Source organism: Petaurus breviceps, unplaced genomic scaffold, assembly GCF_028583685.1.
Source record: "Petaurus breviceps papuanus isolate PSGF00001 unplaced genomic scaffold, PetGlider_PUasm1.0 37, whole genome shotgun sequence".
Taxonomy (NCBI): Eukaryota; Metazoa; Chordata; class Mammalia; order Diprotodontia; family Petauridae; genus Petaurus; species Petaurus breviceps.
In genome coordinates, this window is record NW_027186296.1 from 41,526,945 (window position 1) to 41,541,228 (window position 14,284).

Sequence of the window (14,284 nt, forward strand, 5' to 3'; positions counted from 1 at the left end):
TGAAGTTTGACCAGGGCATAATACAATGATAGTACTACCTTACAAGGTATTAGTGTTTTTCCCTAGAGAAGAAAAATTTGAAGGTGGAGGGAGTCAGGAGAAATGACAGTTGTGTTTAAGTACCAGAAGGGATGTTTTGTAGAAGAAGGAAGAGAAATGTTCCTCTTGGTCCCAGATAGCAGAAGGAATAAACTTAGGTAAAAGCTTAAGGTAAAATGAATCCTCTTCAAAATTATAACTATCCAAAAGTCTTGGCCTTGGAAAAAAAGTGGGTTCCCCCTACCTAGAAATATTCAAGCAAAGGCTGAATTGGCCACTTCTGAGATTTGTAGTAGAAAAAAAGCTTATATAGAGAGAATGGATTTAAACACTGTTTTAAAGCTATTTCCCTGTATAAGATTTTTCTATGCTTCTTCACTGTCAATTGGATCAAGTCTTTTCCCACTGAAGGTCTTCCACAGTCTGGCCTCAACCTATCTTTCCAACTTTTTATCCCCATTGTTTCTCTACTGTATATTTTTATGTTAATTAACCTGGGCTATTCATTGTTCCCTAAATACACACTGAGATATTAAAACAATACTTGATTTATTAAATGTCCAACATGTGAGGCTCTGAAAAAAAAAAAGGTAACTCTTGCAATGTTTTTTTGGTAAGATAACGCTATAAAGCATAAATTTTAAGAAAGATTATAGGTATAAAACATTGAAAATAGCATCATATACCTTTTGTCTCTTTAAAAATCATAAATAGGGGCTTCTAAGGTTGACTTTCCCCTTATGATTATCAAGAAAGCATTACTATTGGACTTTAGGGGGCCAAAACAGAAACCAAAAAATTTCTATAGATATATCTGAGGTTGGAAAAAAAGCAAACCATGCTGAATTGCATGAGAAAATTCATTTATCTGGAGTGGCTAGGTGGCACAGTGAATAGAGCACTGGCCCTGGAGTCAGGAGGACCTGAGTTCAAATCCGGCCTCAGACACTTAACACAAAACTTAGCTGTGTGATTTTGGGCAAGTCACTTTACCCCAATTGCCCTACCTTCCCCTCTTCAAAAAGCAAAAAAAAAAAAAAATTTCATTTATCTAACATTTTCTTCTCCTCCCAGAGTACTGTTCTATTTTAAAAGTTCTACTATAACTAGCCTAAAAGGAATTACTTCTCCCTAAGAAGACTACATTTTATAAATCAAAATGCTAGGAGGAACAAGTGGAAGACTGACGATATTTTTAACATAAAAATAGAAAAACTTTGGCAGAGTAATAGCAACTGTTTAAAAACAGGTTAAAGACAATGCTACATTCTCTATTTCTCTAATTATATGTCTGAGATTAATTAGCAACAAATTCAAATTGTTCTTGTAAGTAACCCATTCTAACAATATAGTTTTTTTCTCTCCCAGGTTAGAGAAGTTAGGCTCAGAGGATACAAATGGACCTTTTGCTCCTATACATAGTGCTAAATGTTATATATAAATAATTTATGTGAGTGTACACACATGCACACACATTCCTATGTATAGTATTAAATACTCCATCAACAAGCATTTCTTAAATGCAGGCACTAGGCTAAGTACTGTGAATATAAATACAAAGAATGAGATAATGCTTACCCTCTAGGAACATATATTCTAACAAAGGATACAGCAGCATATATCAGTACATATGGAATATAAAAAAAAAATACAAAGTAGTTAAAAACTAAGATAGTTCCAGAGGGAGGCCACTAGAAGTTGGGGGAAAAAGAAATGAAAAGGTCTTCATGAAGATGATGGTTCTCGAGTCATGTTTTAAAGGAACAGAAAAATTCTTAAGTAGAGATGAGGAGGGAGTGCATTCAAGGCCTGAGAGACATGAGATGGAGTATTGTATGAGAGGAACATCAGTTTGGCTGGATGTGGCAGAGGGAATAATGCACAATGAAGATGAAATATAGTTTGGGGATAGTTTTTGAAAGGCTTTAAAAGGTGAACAGAAAAGTTTAGATTTTATCCTAGAGACAATAGGGAGCCACTGAAGTACTGAGTACTGGGCAGGAAGTGATAAGGTCACATACATAACTAAGAAAAAGCACTATGACAGCAATGTGCAGGAAGGCCAGGAAACCAACCAGGAGGCTATCGAAACAGTCTAGGTGAGAGATGATGAGGAACTTTGGATGTGAACTTCGGATTCAGTCAAAGGACAGAACTTAAGGATCAGAGGGTCACATGTGGCCTTGAGGCAAATATTGTGAACTTGGATGATGTCAAGAATACTGGTAACTTCAATGTAAATAGGAAACTTTAAAAGAGGGGTAGGTTTGGAGGGAAGATAATGATTTCTGTAACTAACATCCTCATTTTTTCTATACAACATTCTTGAAATATAGTTTTACTGATAGCTTTTGCTTTTATATTGCCCTTATCCCCTCTATATCTCCTCCTCCTATTCAGCAGCCATTCTTTATGACAATTTTTTTTAAAGAAAACTTTTTGATGAATTGATCAGTTTTGCTCATTCTCCTCCCCCTTCTTCCAAGTTTTCTTTTCTTTTTCTTTTTAAATATTACTCTTTGTTATCTGGGATGGCTCTCTGGAAGGGGAAGAAAAAACACTGGGAGAAATTGAGATCATGTAAAAACAAAAGATATCCATAAAGATTTATTTTTTAAAAAGAGAAAAAAACTTCAGTAAAATACATCAAAAAATGAAATCTGATGTTTTATACCACGTTGCATACTAAGAGATTTCTGCAAAAATGAATAAGGAAAATTTGTTCTTGTTATCTCATTGGTGACCAAATTTGTTCTTTATAATTTTTCAATATCTACAGGATTCAATGACAGATTAAAAAAAAAAACTAGGTCTCATATTTTTATTTGCTCATGAAAATTTTGTCAACTTTCCCGAATAATACTGCAGCTGAGGAAAGTAAGCTGCTTAACAGTTATAAAAGGTATAATGTTATGAGCCATTTTATTAAAATTCTTTCCTCATTTCTAATTTTATTTCTTTTAAAGCCAAGAAAATGCTGTTAAGCTCTAGCCTGAATTGCAGTGTACATTTTAAACCTTTAAAAATAAGCTGATGGTTTAAAAGAAAATTTATACATTTAATAAAAGCAAAGAGGGTCAGCCAGGTGGCACAGTGAATAGAGCACCAGCCCTAGAGTCAGGAGGACTTGAGTTCAAATTCGGCCTCAGACACTTGACACGCTTACTAGCCTTGTGACTTTGGGCAAGTCACTTAACCCCAATTTCCCTCCAAAAAGCAAATAAATAAATAAATAAAAGCAAAGAAATCTATCACTATAAAATCATGAGGTTTCAGTGTGGAAAAGGAAACATTCAAAAATTTTGGTGGCTGATTATTTTTGGAAGATATTACATATATTCTAAAATTCTCTTGCATGCTAACTACTATTGGGGCACTTAACAAAAAAAGCAAATTTTTATTTTGTTAAATATGTAACTATTCTTTGAATAATACTCAGGCACATAGAAAATGGATAAGTGAAAAAGCACAGCTAACCTAAAGCCTCATCTCAGCTCCTGGCAGACCTCTCACAAACTAGTCAGCTAATAACAATGACTGATTTGAATTGTATTTCTTCTCTTAATTCAGAAGAAAAGAAAATTAGTCTAAAGTACTATTTAATTCAATAAATGTTTGTTGAACAGGCAAATTTTATAATTTTACCTATGGATACAGAGAGTCAATTTGTGAGATTCAACAGAGATATTTATTCAATCTGGTCTCAGACTGTCTTTTGAATCTCACTATGCATTACTGTACCTCCAATCTAACCAAACTGATGTTCTGTACATCTCACACTCTATCTCCCATCTCCATGCCTCTGCACTGGCTCCCTTACATGCTCAAAATGCATTCCTTCTTCACTTCTACCTCATAGACTCCCTCTCCTTCAAGATGTGACTCAGGTACCACTTTGTGCAAAAAAGACCTTTCCTAACCCCAGATTTTAGTACCCTCCTTCCCAAACAACCTTGTATTTACTTCATATTTATTGTATTTTTTGGTATACATTTATGTATATACTTGTTTCCCCATGAGGGTAGGGGTTATCTCCTTCTTTGTATTTGTACATATAGTACCTGTCACGTAGTAGGCACTTAATAAATGTTTGTTGATTGATAACAGGGTATACCACCCAACCATTTTACTTAGAACCCATACTTCAGTTAGTAATAATATAGATCCACTGGGTTTTAGATCTAGAAAGGACACTGGAAGTTATCTAGTCTAATTCTCTTTTATATAGACTGAGGCTCAGAGAGAAGAAACGCTTTGGCCAATAATTCCCGGAAGAATAGCGACTGATGAAGCTGGCATTAGAATCTAATCTCTGTTGGACTTCCAGTCCAGAGCTCTTTCCACACTACTCTTGGTTTATTAAGTCTGAACTGCAGTTAACTAAAAATTAACCAAGCACTAGTTTTGCAAACAATTTTAAAATTAAGACACTCCAAATTATTTCAATATGCAAAATATATTTGTTTCATACTCTACTGTAAATAACAGAATTCACTTTTCCTAATTAGTCTAAAGTTTTTCTCTATAAAATGAGTTTACTATTTTAGAAATGAATGCAATAACTTTAAAAGGCAGTGATATAAGTACTTCCACATGTGATTCTGAAATATAGCACATGTGCACCAATCCTGACAAATAATCTTTAAGGACTAAATTCACAATCTTAATCCTGCTTGCAATTCATTTCAATACAGAATTAAGAAGTTTTATAACCTTCAGGTATTTGACATTTGAAAAATTGTTCATTTAAATCAGTTATTAAAATTATGACCCATGGAAAATACATTATCACTTCAAGTAACATATAAATATATATGTATATATAGTAACTAAATAAAGACTAAGACTTTGATAAAACACTTTTCCTTTTTCCACTGCAACTGAACCAAATAATTTAACAATATAAATGAATGATAGACACATTTCTTAAGCACGAAAAAAAAACACAATAAGCTGATAATATCAAAGTGAATGTGAAGATTTTACATAAATCACTAACAAGTCATTGCTTAAGCAATTCACCTATAATTTTCTTCATGGAGAAAAGTAAACCTTTAGGTAATTTCAAATCAACTTCATGGTTAAATTTAAAACTTGTAAAAGTGAGAAATAAAACATTATAAATTTATTAAATTTTAAGCCTCCAAATTAAAAAAAAATTCTTTTGCAATACTTTGTAAACATCTCTTATTTACTTTTTTAACAAATGGGAAATGCTCTCCCAGGGGGCAGAGGGGATTGCAGCTAAATCCACAAACTACATAAACATTATAAGATACCAGAGAACCAGAGAACACAAAGAGGAAATAATCATTTACCTTGCTCTATTGTAAATCATTGGCTCATTTTCTTCTTGCACAGTTGTCACCATATCCAAGTCATGGAATATTTTCTGCATATAGTCCAAAAACTTCTGTCCTGAAGCTCTTTCTACAACAGCTGCCAGTAGACTGTATCCAAAAGTTGAATACAAAAACTGACTACCTTGAGACATGAGTGCAAGGGAAAAAAAACCATTATTTTAAAATATGTTACCATTGTTATGATATATAGGGACTCTATAAAAAAGTACTAAAAAAAACACCAACCCATTTTTTAACCAGAATATCTTATTCTGACATTTTAAGAAATGTCATGAACATATATTTGTCTTGCAAACTAGCTTTCAAAAGTCATAAGCCTAGAAAATGTGTAAAGTTCCACCCAGCCTAAAAAATGTGTAGAGTTCTTGTCTCACCTACCTCACAAGGTAATTATGAGAATCAAATGAAGATAAATACAAGGATATGAAAATATAAACACCTGCCTGGAACAAAAGCACCCAGGCAAAGATTTATATGAACTGATCATTTCTACTTTTCCCCTGTGACAAAACAAAAGCCAAGACAAAACAAAGACTGTAGAACACAAAAACACTTTTCATACAAATAAAGTTAGATCTAAGTATCTGGAAAAATATCAGTTGTTCATGGGTAGACCAAGCTAATAAAATAAAAATGATAATTCTACCTAAATTAACTTACTTATTTAGTGCCATACCAATCAAACTACCAAAAAATTATTTTATAGGGTGAGAAAAAACATTTAACAAAATTCATCTGGAAGAACAAAAGCCCCAGAATATCAAGGGAATTAATGAAAAGAAACATAAAGGAAGGTGGTCTAGATGTGCCAGATATTAAATTGAATCATAAAGTAGCAATCATCAAAACTACTTGGTACTGGCTAAGAAATAGAATGGTGGATCAGTGGAATAGGTTAGGTATGTAAGACACAAGAGTCAATGACTACAGCAATCTATCTGATAAATACAAAGACTCTAGCTTCTAGGATAAGAACTTACTATTTAACAAAAACTGCTGGGAAAACTGGAAAATATGGCAGAAACTAGGCATAGACCAGCATCTTATACCCTATAACAAGATAAAGTCAAAATAGGTACATGATTTAGATATAAAGTCTGACACTATAAGCAAAGTAGGAGAGCAAGAAATAGTCTACCTGACCTGTCAGATCTATGGAGAAGGGAAGACCTTATGACCAAACAAGAGATAGAGAACATTATGAAATGCAAAATGGATGGTTTTTACGATATTAAATTGAATAGTTTTTGCACAAACAAAGCCAATGCAACTAAGATTAGAAGGAAAGCATAAAAATGGGAAATAATTTTTATAGCTAGTGTCTCTGAAAAAAGCCTCATTTCTAAAATATAGAGAGAACTGAGTTGAATTTATAGGAATACAAGTCATTCCCCAACTGATAAATGGTCAAAGGATATGTATGAATAGGCAATTTTCAGAGGAAGAAATTAAAGTTATCCATAGTCATAGGAAAACATGATCTAAATCACCACTGATTAGAGAATTGCAAATCAAAACAATTCTGAGGTACCACATCACATCTATCAGATTGGCTGACAGGACAAAACAGGAAAATGATAAATGTTGGAGAAGATGTGGGAAAACTGGAACATTCATGCATTGCTAGGGGAATTGTGAACTGATCCAACCATTCTGGAGAGCAATTTGGGACTATGATGAAAGGGCTAAAAAACGTGCATATTGACCCAGCAATATACCACTTCTAGGTCTGTATCCCAAAAATATCATAAAAACAGGAAAAGGATCCACATGTACAAAAACATTTATAGTCATTCTTTTTGTGGTGGCAAAGAATTGGAAGTTGAGGGGATGTCCATCAATTGGGGAATGGCTGAAAAGTTGCAGCATAAGAATATAATGGAATACTATTGTGCTATAAGAAATGATGTGCAGGTTGACCTCAGAAAAACCTGGAAAGACTTATATGAACTGATGCTAAGTTAAATGAGCAGAACCAGGAGAACATTGTACACAGTAACAGTCATACTGTGCAGTGACTGACTTTGATAGACCGAGCTCTTCTCAGCAATGCAAGGATCTAAAACAACTCCAAAAAACTCATGATGGAAAATACCATCCACATCCAGAGAAAGAACTTTGGAGTCTGAATGCAGATGGAAGCATACTATTTGCTCTCCTTTTCTTTTGTTGTTTTGTTTCTTCTTTCTTGTGGTTCCTCCCATTAGTTCTAATTCTTCTTTACATTATAACTAATGTGAAAATATGTTTAATATGAATGCATAAGTAGAGCCTGTATCAGATGCTGTCTTGGGGGGGGGTGGAGAAAATTTAAAACTCAAAATCTTATAGAAATTAATGCCAAAAACTAAAAATAAATTAATTAATTGAAAAAATAAAATTAAAAATATTTGACAGGTTAAAAAAGAAAGGAAGACTATTAAATTTCTTTACATCTACTGTTTGGTGAAGTCACTAGGTGATCTCTTTTAGATACTTGGTATAGGTGGAACAAGAATAATTTTCTAGGTTAATATATGCATAAAACACTTACAATTTAATGGAATTCCTAGGCATCATATTGGAAAATAAAAAATGAAGTATTACCAAAACCTATCAGAATTTTATGTAATTATACCTTTTATCAAAAAGAACATATAATTTGGTTTACAGAAATTACTGCTAATAAAGGATTTTTCTTTAAAAGCTATTATATAGAGAAATAGTTACCTATAATTTAATCTATTTCTATTTAACATTGAATTATACTTTGAAAACTACTATTTACCAAGTATTTACAAAAGAGAACATAGTAAATCACATCATTAATAGAATGAAACTACATGGTATCCTTAAATTGGGCTAACTTCAAATGACTGTACTACTAAATGCTGTTCTTTGTGAGGCTCTAGCATTGAATGGGCATGAAGTTACACTTGTAGCAGGACCCATACAATCTTTACTTCTATCTAACTCATCGAGTACAAACAATGGCTACTTCATTAAGAAATAGAATCAATACTCACCTGGTTTAAAGAACAAAGGATCATTTTTAAATAATCTTAGAGACTCAATTGAATTTTCAAACTTTTCTTTCAAATATAATTCATCTTGTTCAAAACAACTCTTTTTCTTGCCAGGTTTTGAATTTTGGCATTTGGTTTCACTATCTTGTTCTGCTTTAGCTTTGGCAAAGTCACTTTTTTCATTATTTTTGCCTCCTATGTCTTTCAAGTCTTTGTCTTGGTTTAATCCCATTGTTTCTTTCATCTTTTTCAAAGCTTTATAAGTCTTCTCTTCTTTCACTTTTTTCATATCCTTTTCATAGTGGCGAATTCCACTTAAATGAGAAATCAATAATCTTGTAGTGACAGAAACCTAATTTTTAAAATATGTAAATTCAAATAGTACATTAAGCTACAAAGTAGAAACATGTTACACTAGAAATGTCACTTTAAAAAAAGATACAAAGAAAGCATAATGTAACAATCACATTTTAACACCATAAGAATAATAGTTTTCCTTGCAGGTTTTAAGACCTACACCTGAAAGGAAAACCTGCTGTAATAGTATTGTAAATGGGAAGACATTTCCCATCCATTAATAGACCCGTATGGCCTGCTTAAGTGACATGGAAGCCTAAGTCACATGAGTTTGAGTCACATGAAGCCCTGTGGTGGGAAGAGCTTCCTGAATGGGTAGAATAGGAAGGGTTGAACAGCAAGGGTAGAGCAGAGCCCAGAGGAAGCTTGCCAGAGCAGTTAGAGCTGAGTGATGGAAGAAGGGAGGAAGGGGGAAATGGGGAGAGGGAGAGAGAGAGAGAGAGCGAGCAGGCAGCAAGCTGTGAGTAAAAGGGTGTTTATTTGTGGGAAGGCCCTAGCAGGGGGAAGGCTTGGGGATGTCAGTGACCCCTACATTGTTATTGTGAATAGATTTCTTTGTTGCTATGATGGATTTGGCTTTCTGGTGCTGGGATTCAGCTTTCTGGTATTTGAATAAATGGTTTGATTCTGTCTTCCATGTAGAGATTCTGTTATATTCTGCAATTCAGACTTACACCAGCATATTCATAGCTTCTGTAGGTGCTGTGAATTTTACATTTGCCTTACACCTGCCATCAATATTTAATGAAAAAGAAAAAAAGGTAAGCAATACAGTATTATTCTGTCATGCTCAGGTATAATCCAAAATAAACAATATGACATATCTGTAACGAAATGTGAATTTCACTACCTTTTCACCTTCATATTCTTTCTCTGGAAATTCAGGAACATATTTCTGTACTGGAATGTCAAGATCCAATCTGCCCTCTTCCCATAATTTTGCAATAGCCACCATGGTAAGACTTTTGCTGATGCTAGCAATTCTCATAACTGTTTCTGGTTTACATGGAACTCTGTTCTCTACATCAGCATAACCCAAACCTTTAACAGAAAAAAAAAATATTAATATATATAAATGAACTTTAAGTCTATTATAGTACAGGAATATCAAATACTCTCTCTTGTGAGCTCAGCAAGATTAAAACGTAACTGAGAAATATTTAACTAAATAAATAAAAATACAATAGAACATAATGTTGATATGTGATTTGTAAGTCAATATGTAGCCTTAGGGATCCTTATGTAGTTTAGTAGCCAAATATGACACCAACATTCTAGAAAAATTAAGATATTTACATTCAGCATATGGCACAAAATATATCTGCAGGAAATCTTAAATTGCTTCTTTCAGTTCTTACATATCAACCAAGAAGAACTTGAAAATTTCTTTACACTAACATGAGACTGAATACTAATACAAGCTGACTCAAAGCAAAATTATACCTTACTATCTATAACTTACTATATAATCCTCCAATTTAGCAACATAATTTGTTTTATTTAATGCTGAGTAATTAAGGAATTATTTTAAGGGGATTTATATGAAAATGATCTCAAATTTTAAAAGGTTTATTATTTTACATTTTAAATAAATTGCTCAGTACTACTCACAGTAAAAAAAAAAATGTCCTCACAAGAAGCCATTTATTCCTGGTTTCACATCAAGAGGACATTAGAAGATCTCTCTGATAGTGATTCTGTAGAAGTGAACATCAAACTATTTCCTGCACATATAATTCAGTTCACTCTCTACTTAATCCAGATACAAACAAAAAGAAAAAACATTTGGCCTGAAGCCCCTGCAACAATGAGAACTTCTGCTTAGTAAGTTTAGGATTAAATACCCTTTATCAAAGTTTGGAGATTAGTTCACATCTTCTAGAAAGCCAGAGGTAGAAATCTAAGAGATGACTTGACAAATAATATTGATTATTTTTTTTTAAATGGGTATATGATTTATACAGCCAAAAACTTAGGCCACAGGAATTGGAGGTATTTATTCTGGAGAAAAGATTATGTAGGAGAGATAACTGTTTTCAAGTATTTAAAGGGCTGGTACAGTATAAGAAAGATTAGATTTATTTTACTTGGTCTTAGAATTTAGAGCAATAGGTATAAATTCTAAAGACAAAAATTTAGGCTTGACATAAGGAAAATTTTCCTAACAATTAAAGTTATCCAAAAGTGGAATAGACTTTCTAAGGTGGTGTGGGTTTCCCCTGTCACTTCAAGAAAAGGCTAGATGACCACTTGTCAAGTATATTTTACAGGTGATTTATTTGAGTGTTTATGCATGGGTTGAATTAAAAGGCCTCGGAAGTCCCTTTCAAAACTGTGACTGTGTTGTAAACAATAAACTCTTGGGAGTATTCTATTAAAGATGTAAAATAACAATCTTTGTAGCCATAAAGTAAAAAATAAGATACAAGTAAAAAATTACTATGTACATAGTACTATGTAGCACATAGTACTATGTATGCAAGTAAATACTTGCAAGTGAAATATTATGAAAGGAATGTTATATTTGGAGGATGATTGTTCTTTCCTATTAAATTCCTAAGCTTCTATTCTCCCATTCACTTTTTTTTTGTAGGCAAGTGACTTTCCCAGGTTTCCTCCTAATCACTTTTACTCAAAATCTCTACTACTTGTGAATGTGGTCTATGTAATCAACTGCTCAGGTTATAGGTAAATATTTTATAGATAAAAACTTTTAACTAGAAATCATACAATAAAATGTTTTATTAAATTAATATCTAAGTCGGAGACTCCATTGCCACCTTTAACAGATATATAAAACTGTGGGTATATTTAAGCAATCTCAGTTTGCTTGTATTTATTTCCTATTTTTCCCTATATGCATGATGGCTCTGACAATGGACATCACAACCCAAAATTCAACACAAGTACAGGGTGAAGTCTGGCAACTCAAACAGGTGAGAGACATCAAAAGGCAGATAGTTAATGACGGTAACTACTGGCTGCCAGTCAAGGACTTCTAGGAAAAATGACTTTGAAGGCTAATCAAAATTTAAAAGCATCAATTAAGTGCAATGGAAAAATGAATAGTTATGAAAGTATTTGTAAAGAGATTATGTGGTATGTGATTTATACTGCTTCATTCCAAATGATTTCTAGTTCTTTTGTTACTTTGTAATCAGTTTTCATTTCTTCTTGGTGGGCAGGAGTATGATTTTGTAAAAGTTCTCATAGTAAAATCATTCATCCTCATCAAATTCAATCTACAAAATACTACTCAAGATTGTCTAGGAAAGAAAGTAATAACATAGACCATCTTTTTTCTAGTAGTAAAGCTTGTATTAAAAAAAAAATTACCCTCAAACCTCTTTTTGTCATCGACTATCACATTTAAAATTTTGCATTTTACTAAAACAACCCAATCCCTTATTATATCAGAAACAGTCCATTCTGCTTTCCATAATGAGGGACCTTTCATTTTCTTAAAAGTTGATTACTTTGGGCGGCTAGGTGGCAAAGTGGTCCTGGAGTCAGGAGGACCTGAGTTCAAATCGGTCTTGGACACTTAACACTTAACTAGTCGTGGGACCTTGGGCAAGTCACTTAACCCCAATTGCCCTGCCCTTCCCCCTCCAAAAAGTTGATTACTTGTTTTCATATTGATTTATTTCAAGTAACAGTATTTCATTTGTAAAATTAACATTTTAAAAAAAAACGTGATTTAGTATTTTCCTAAGCCCACCTTCTGACCAGACTTCTTTTCCATCTACAGAAACTCCAACTACTATGCCTGGTGCTCCCACCTCATCCTGTGTGTGGAGGGGAAACAAACAAACAAACAAAACAAAACAAAAAGACAACTCAATCAACAGCTTGATCACTAGGTACATTATCCAAAGTCTGGATTGGGAGCTCACCAGGTGGGGAAGTGGTTCCTCCTAAATTCAACTGAGACTAATTGCTGGTAAATCAAGGTCTAAAGCATTCCCCAACAGGTAGGGATGTGGGGCAAAAAATTAAATAAGATAAATGAAGGAAGCCAGGGTTGGATGACCACTTGTCAGGTATCTTTTACCGAGGATTTCGGGTCTTTATGCGTGGGTCGGATTACTAGGTCTCTGAAGGAAGTCCCTTCCAAACCTGTGATGACGCACGGCAAACCCAGAACTTTAGTTTAAAGAACTACGAGGTGTGGCTTATCTAAGTCGGGGAGGCAGAGAGCTGGGAAGGGGTTCCCGGAGGGCATTTCTGCCTAGGCAGGAAGGTTTAGGAAAACACCGGGCGGAGTTTCGTAGGCTAGGAGGAGGATGTTGCTGATGCTGCAGATGCTGATGCTGCCACTGCCGGGAGCACCGACTCCGGGCGGAAGGAAAGTGCAGCATCCAGAAAACACGCCCACGAACTGTCCCAGATCTTGCACAAGAAGACAAGTCAGGGGGTGAAACTGGGAGAGGGAAGGAGTGTCCGGCACTGCCGCTTCCTTCTCCCTCGGGCCACCGCGGTCACTTCACCTCAAGTCATTTCGCCCGTCCTAGCCTCAGTTTCCCGATTTGTAAAAGGATGGAGTTGCACTAGATGGGCTCTAAGGTCCTTTAGCTGATGCTATCGTTTTTAAGGGGGTGGGGGGAGGGAGAATCCAAGGGCGTCACGTTCCGCGGGCAGAGCTTTGGGGTGCGGGGCTAAGGGTCCCCTCACTTCTCCCCTCCCCCGAGAAGCCCCGCCCCGGCTCGAACCTTGATCCGGTGCAGCAGGTCGCGGCTGCTCTCTATAGCTCTGGCGAAGCGCTCGGGGGGAGGCGGCGGCGCGGGCGGCTGCCGGGGGATCAAGGCCGGGGCAGGGGCCGGGGTCAGGGTCAGAGGCTCGCCCAGAGGTGACTCGTCGGGCTGCGGCGCCCCGGGACTCGGCGCAGGACTCGCGCCCCTCAGCCCGCTCGCCAACTTCGCCCCGAGCGCCAGCCCCAACCCCAGCCCCAGCCCACCGACCCAACCGTACCCCAGAGTCCAGCTGGACTGCTGGTGGGACCAGCGCCGTTGCCCGCTCCAGCTCTCCCGGGGTATGGCCCGCCGCGTCGCAGCGCTCAGGAACCGGTACATGGCTGCAGCTCAGGCCCGGACTCCCCTACTGCCGGTGACGCGAGCGCGTGAGAGGAGTGGGGGAGGGAGGGACCCCGCGCGAGCCCGAGCTCGAGCCCAGCCCCGAGCAACTGACAGCGGAGCGAGCGAGTGCCGAACGCATCGAACCTAAGCTCTCGTTGCGCTCGCCTGGTCTCCTTCCACTTCTGCTTTTCTTTCTTTCTCTGAGACCACCTCCTAGTACCTAACCTTTCTGTCTGTGTCTGTGTCTGTCTCTCTCTCTGTCATTTCTCTCTCTCCTACCCTTCCCCTCCCCTCTCCCTCTTCCTTTCCCCTTCTTCCCCTCTCCTTTTTTCCTCCCTCCCACCCCGTGTTTGTTTGTCTCTCTACTTTCTGCCCTTTTGTTTTCTCCCCCCTCCTGTCTCCCTCTTCCTATTTTCCCATCATCTTTCTTCAGTTCCCCTCTCCT

At 36.2% G+C, this 14,284-nt stretch overlaps 1 protein-coding gene across 1 annotated transcript in view; it reads right to left on the reverse strand.

Moving 5' to 3' along the window:
- Positions 1–13,971, reverse strand: part of LACTB (lactamase beta) — a 22,727-nt gene extending 8,756 nt beyond the window's left edge. Inside the window, exons 1-5 of the mRNA XM_069098364.1 lie at positions 13,477–13,971; positions 12,486–12,552; positions 9,615–9,805; positions 8,408–8,759; positions 5,358–5,523 (exon numbers count right to left, since the gene is read on the reverse strand). Of these exons, the coding sequence (XP_068954465.1) occupies positions 5,358–5,523; positions 8,408–8,759; positions 9,615–9,805; positions 12,486–12,552; positions 13,477–13,836 (1,136 nt within the window). The 5' untranslated portion in view covers positions 13,837–13,971. The remainder of the gene's footprint in view (positions 1–5,357; positions 5,524–8,407; positions 8,760–9,614; positions 9,806–12,485; positions 12,553–13,476) is intronic.
- Positions 13,972–14,284: the final 313 nt, after the last annotated feature.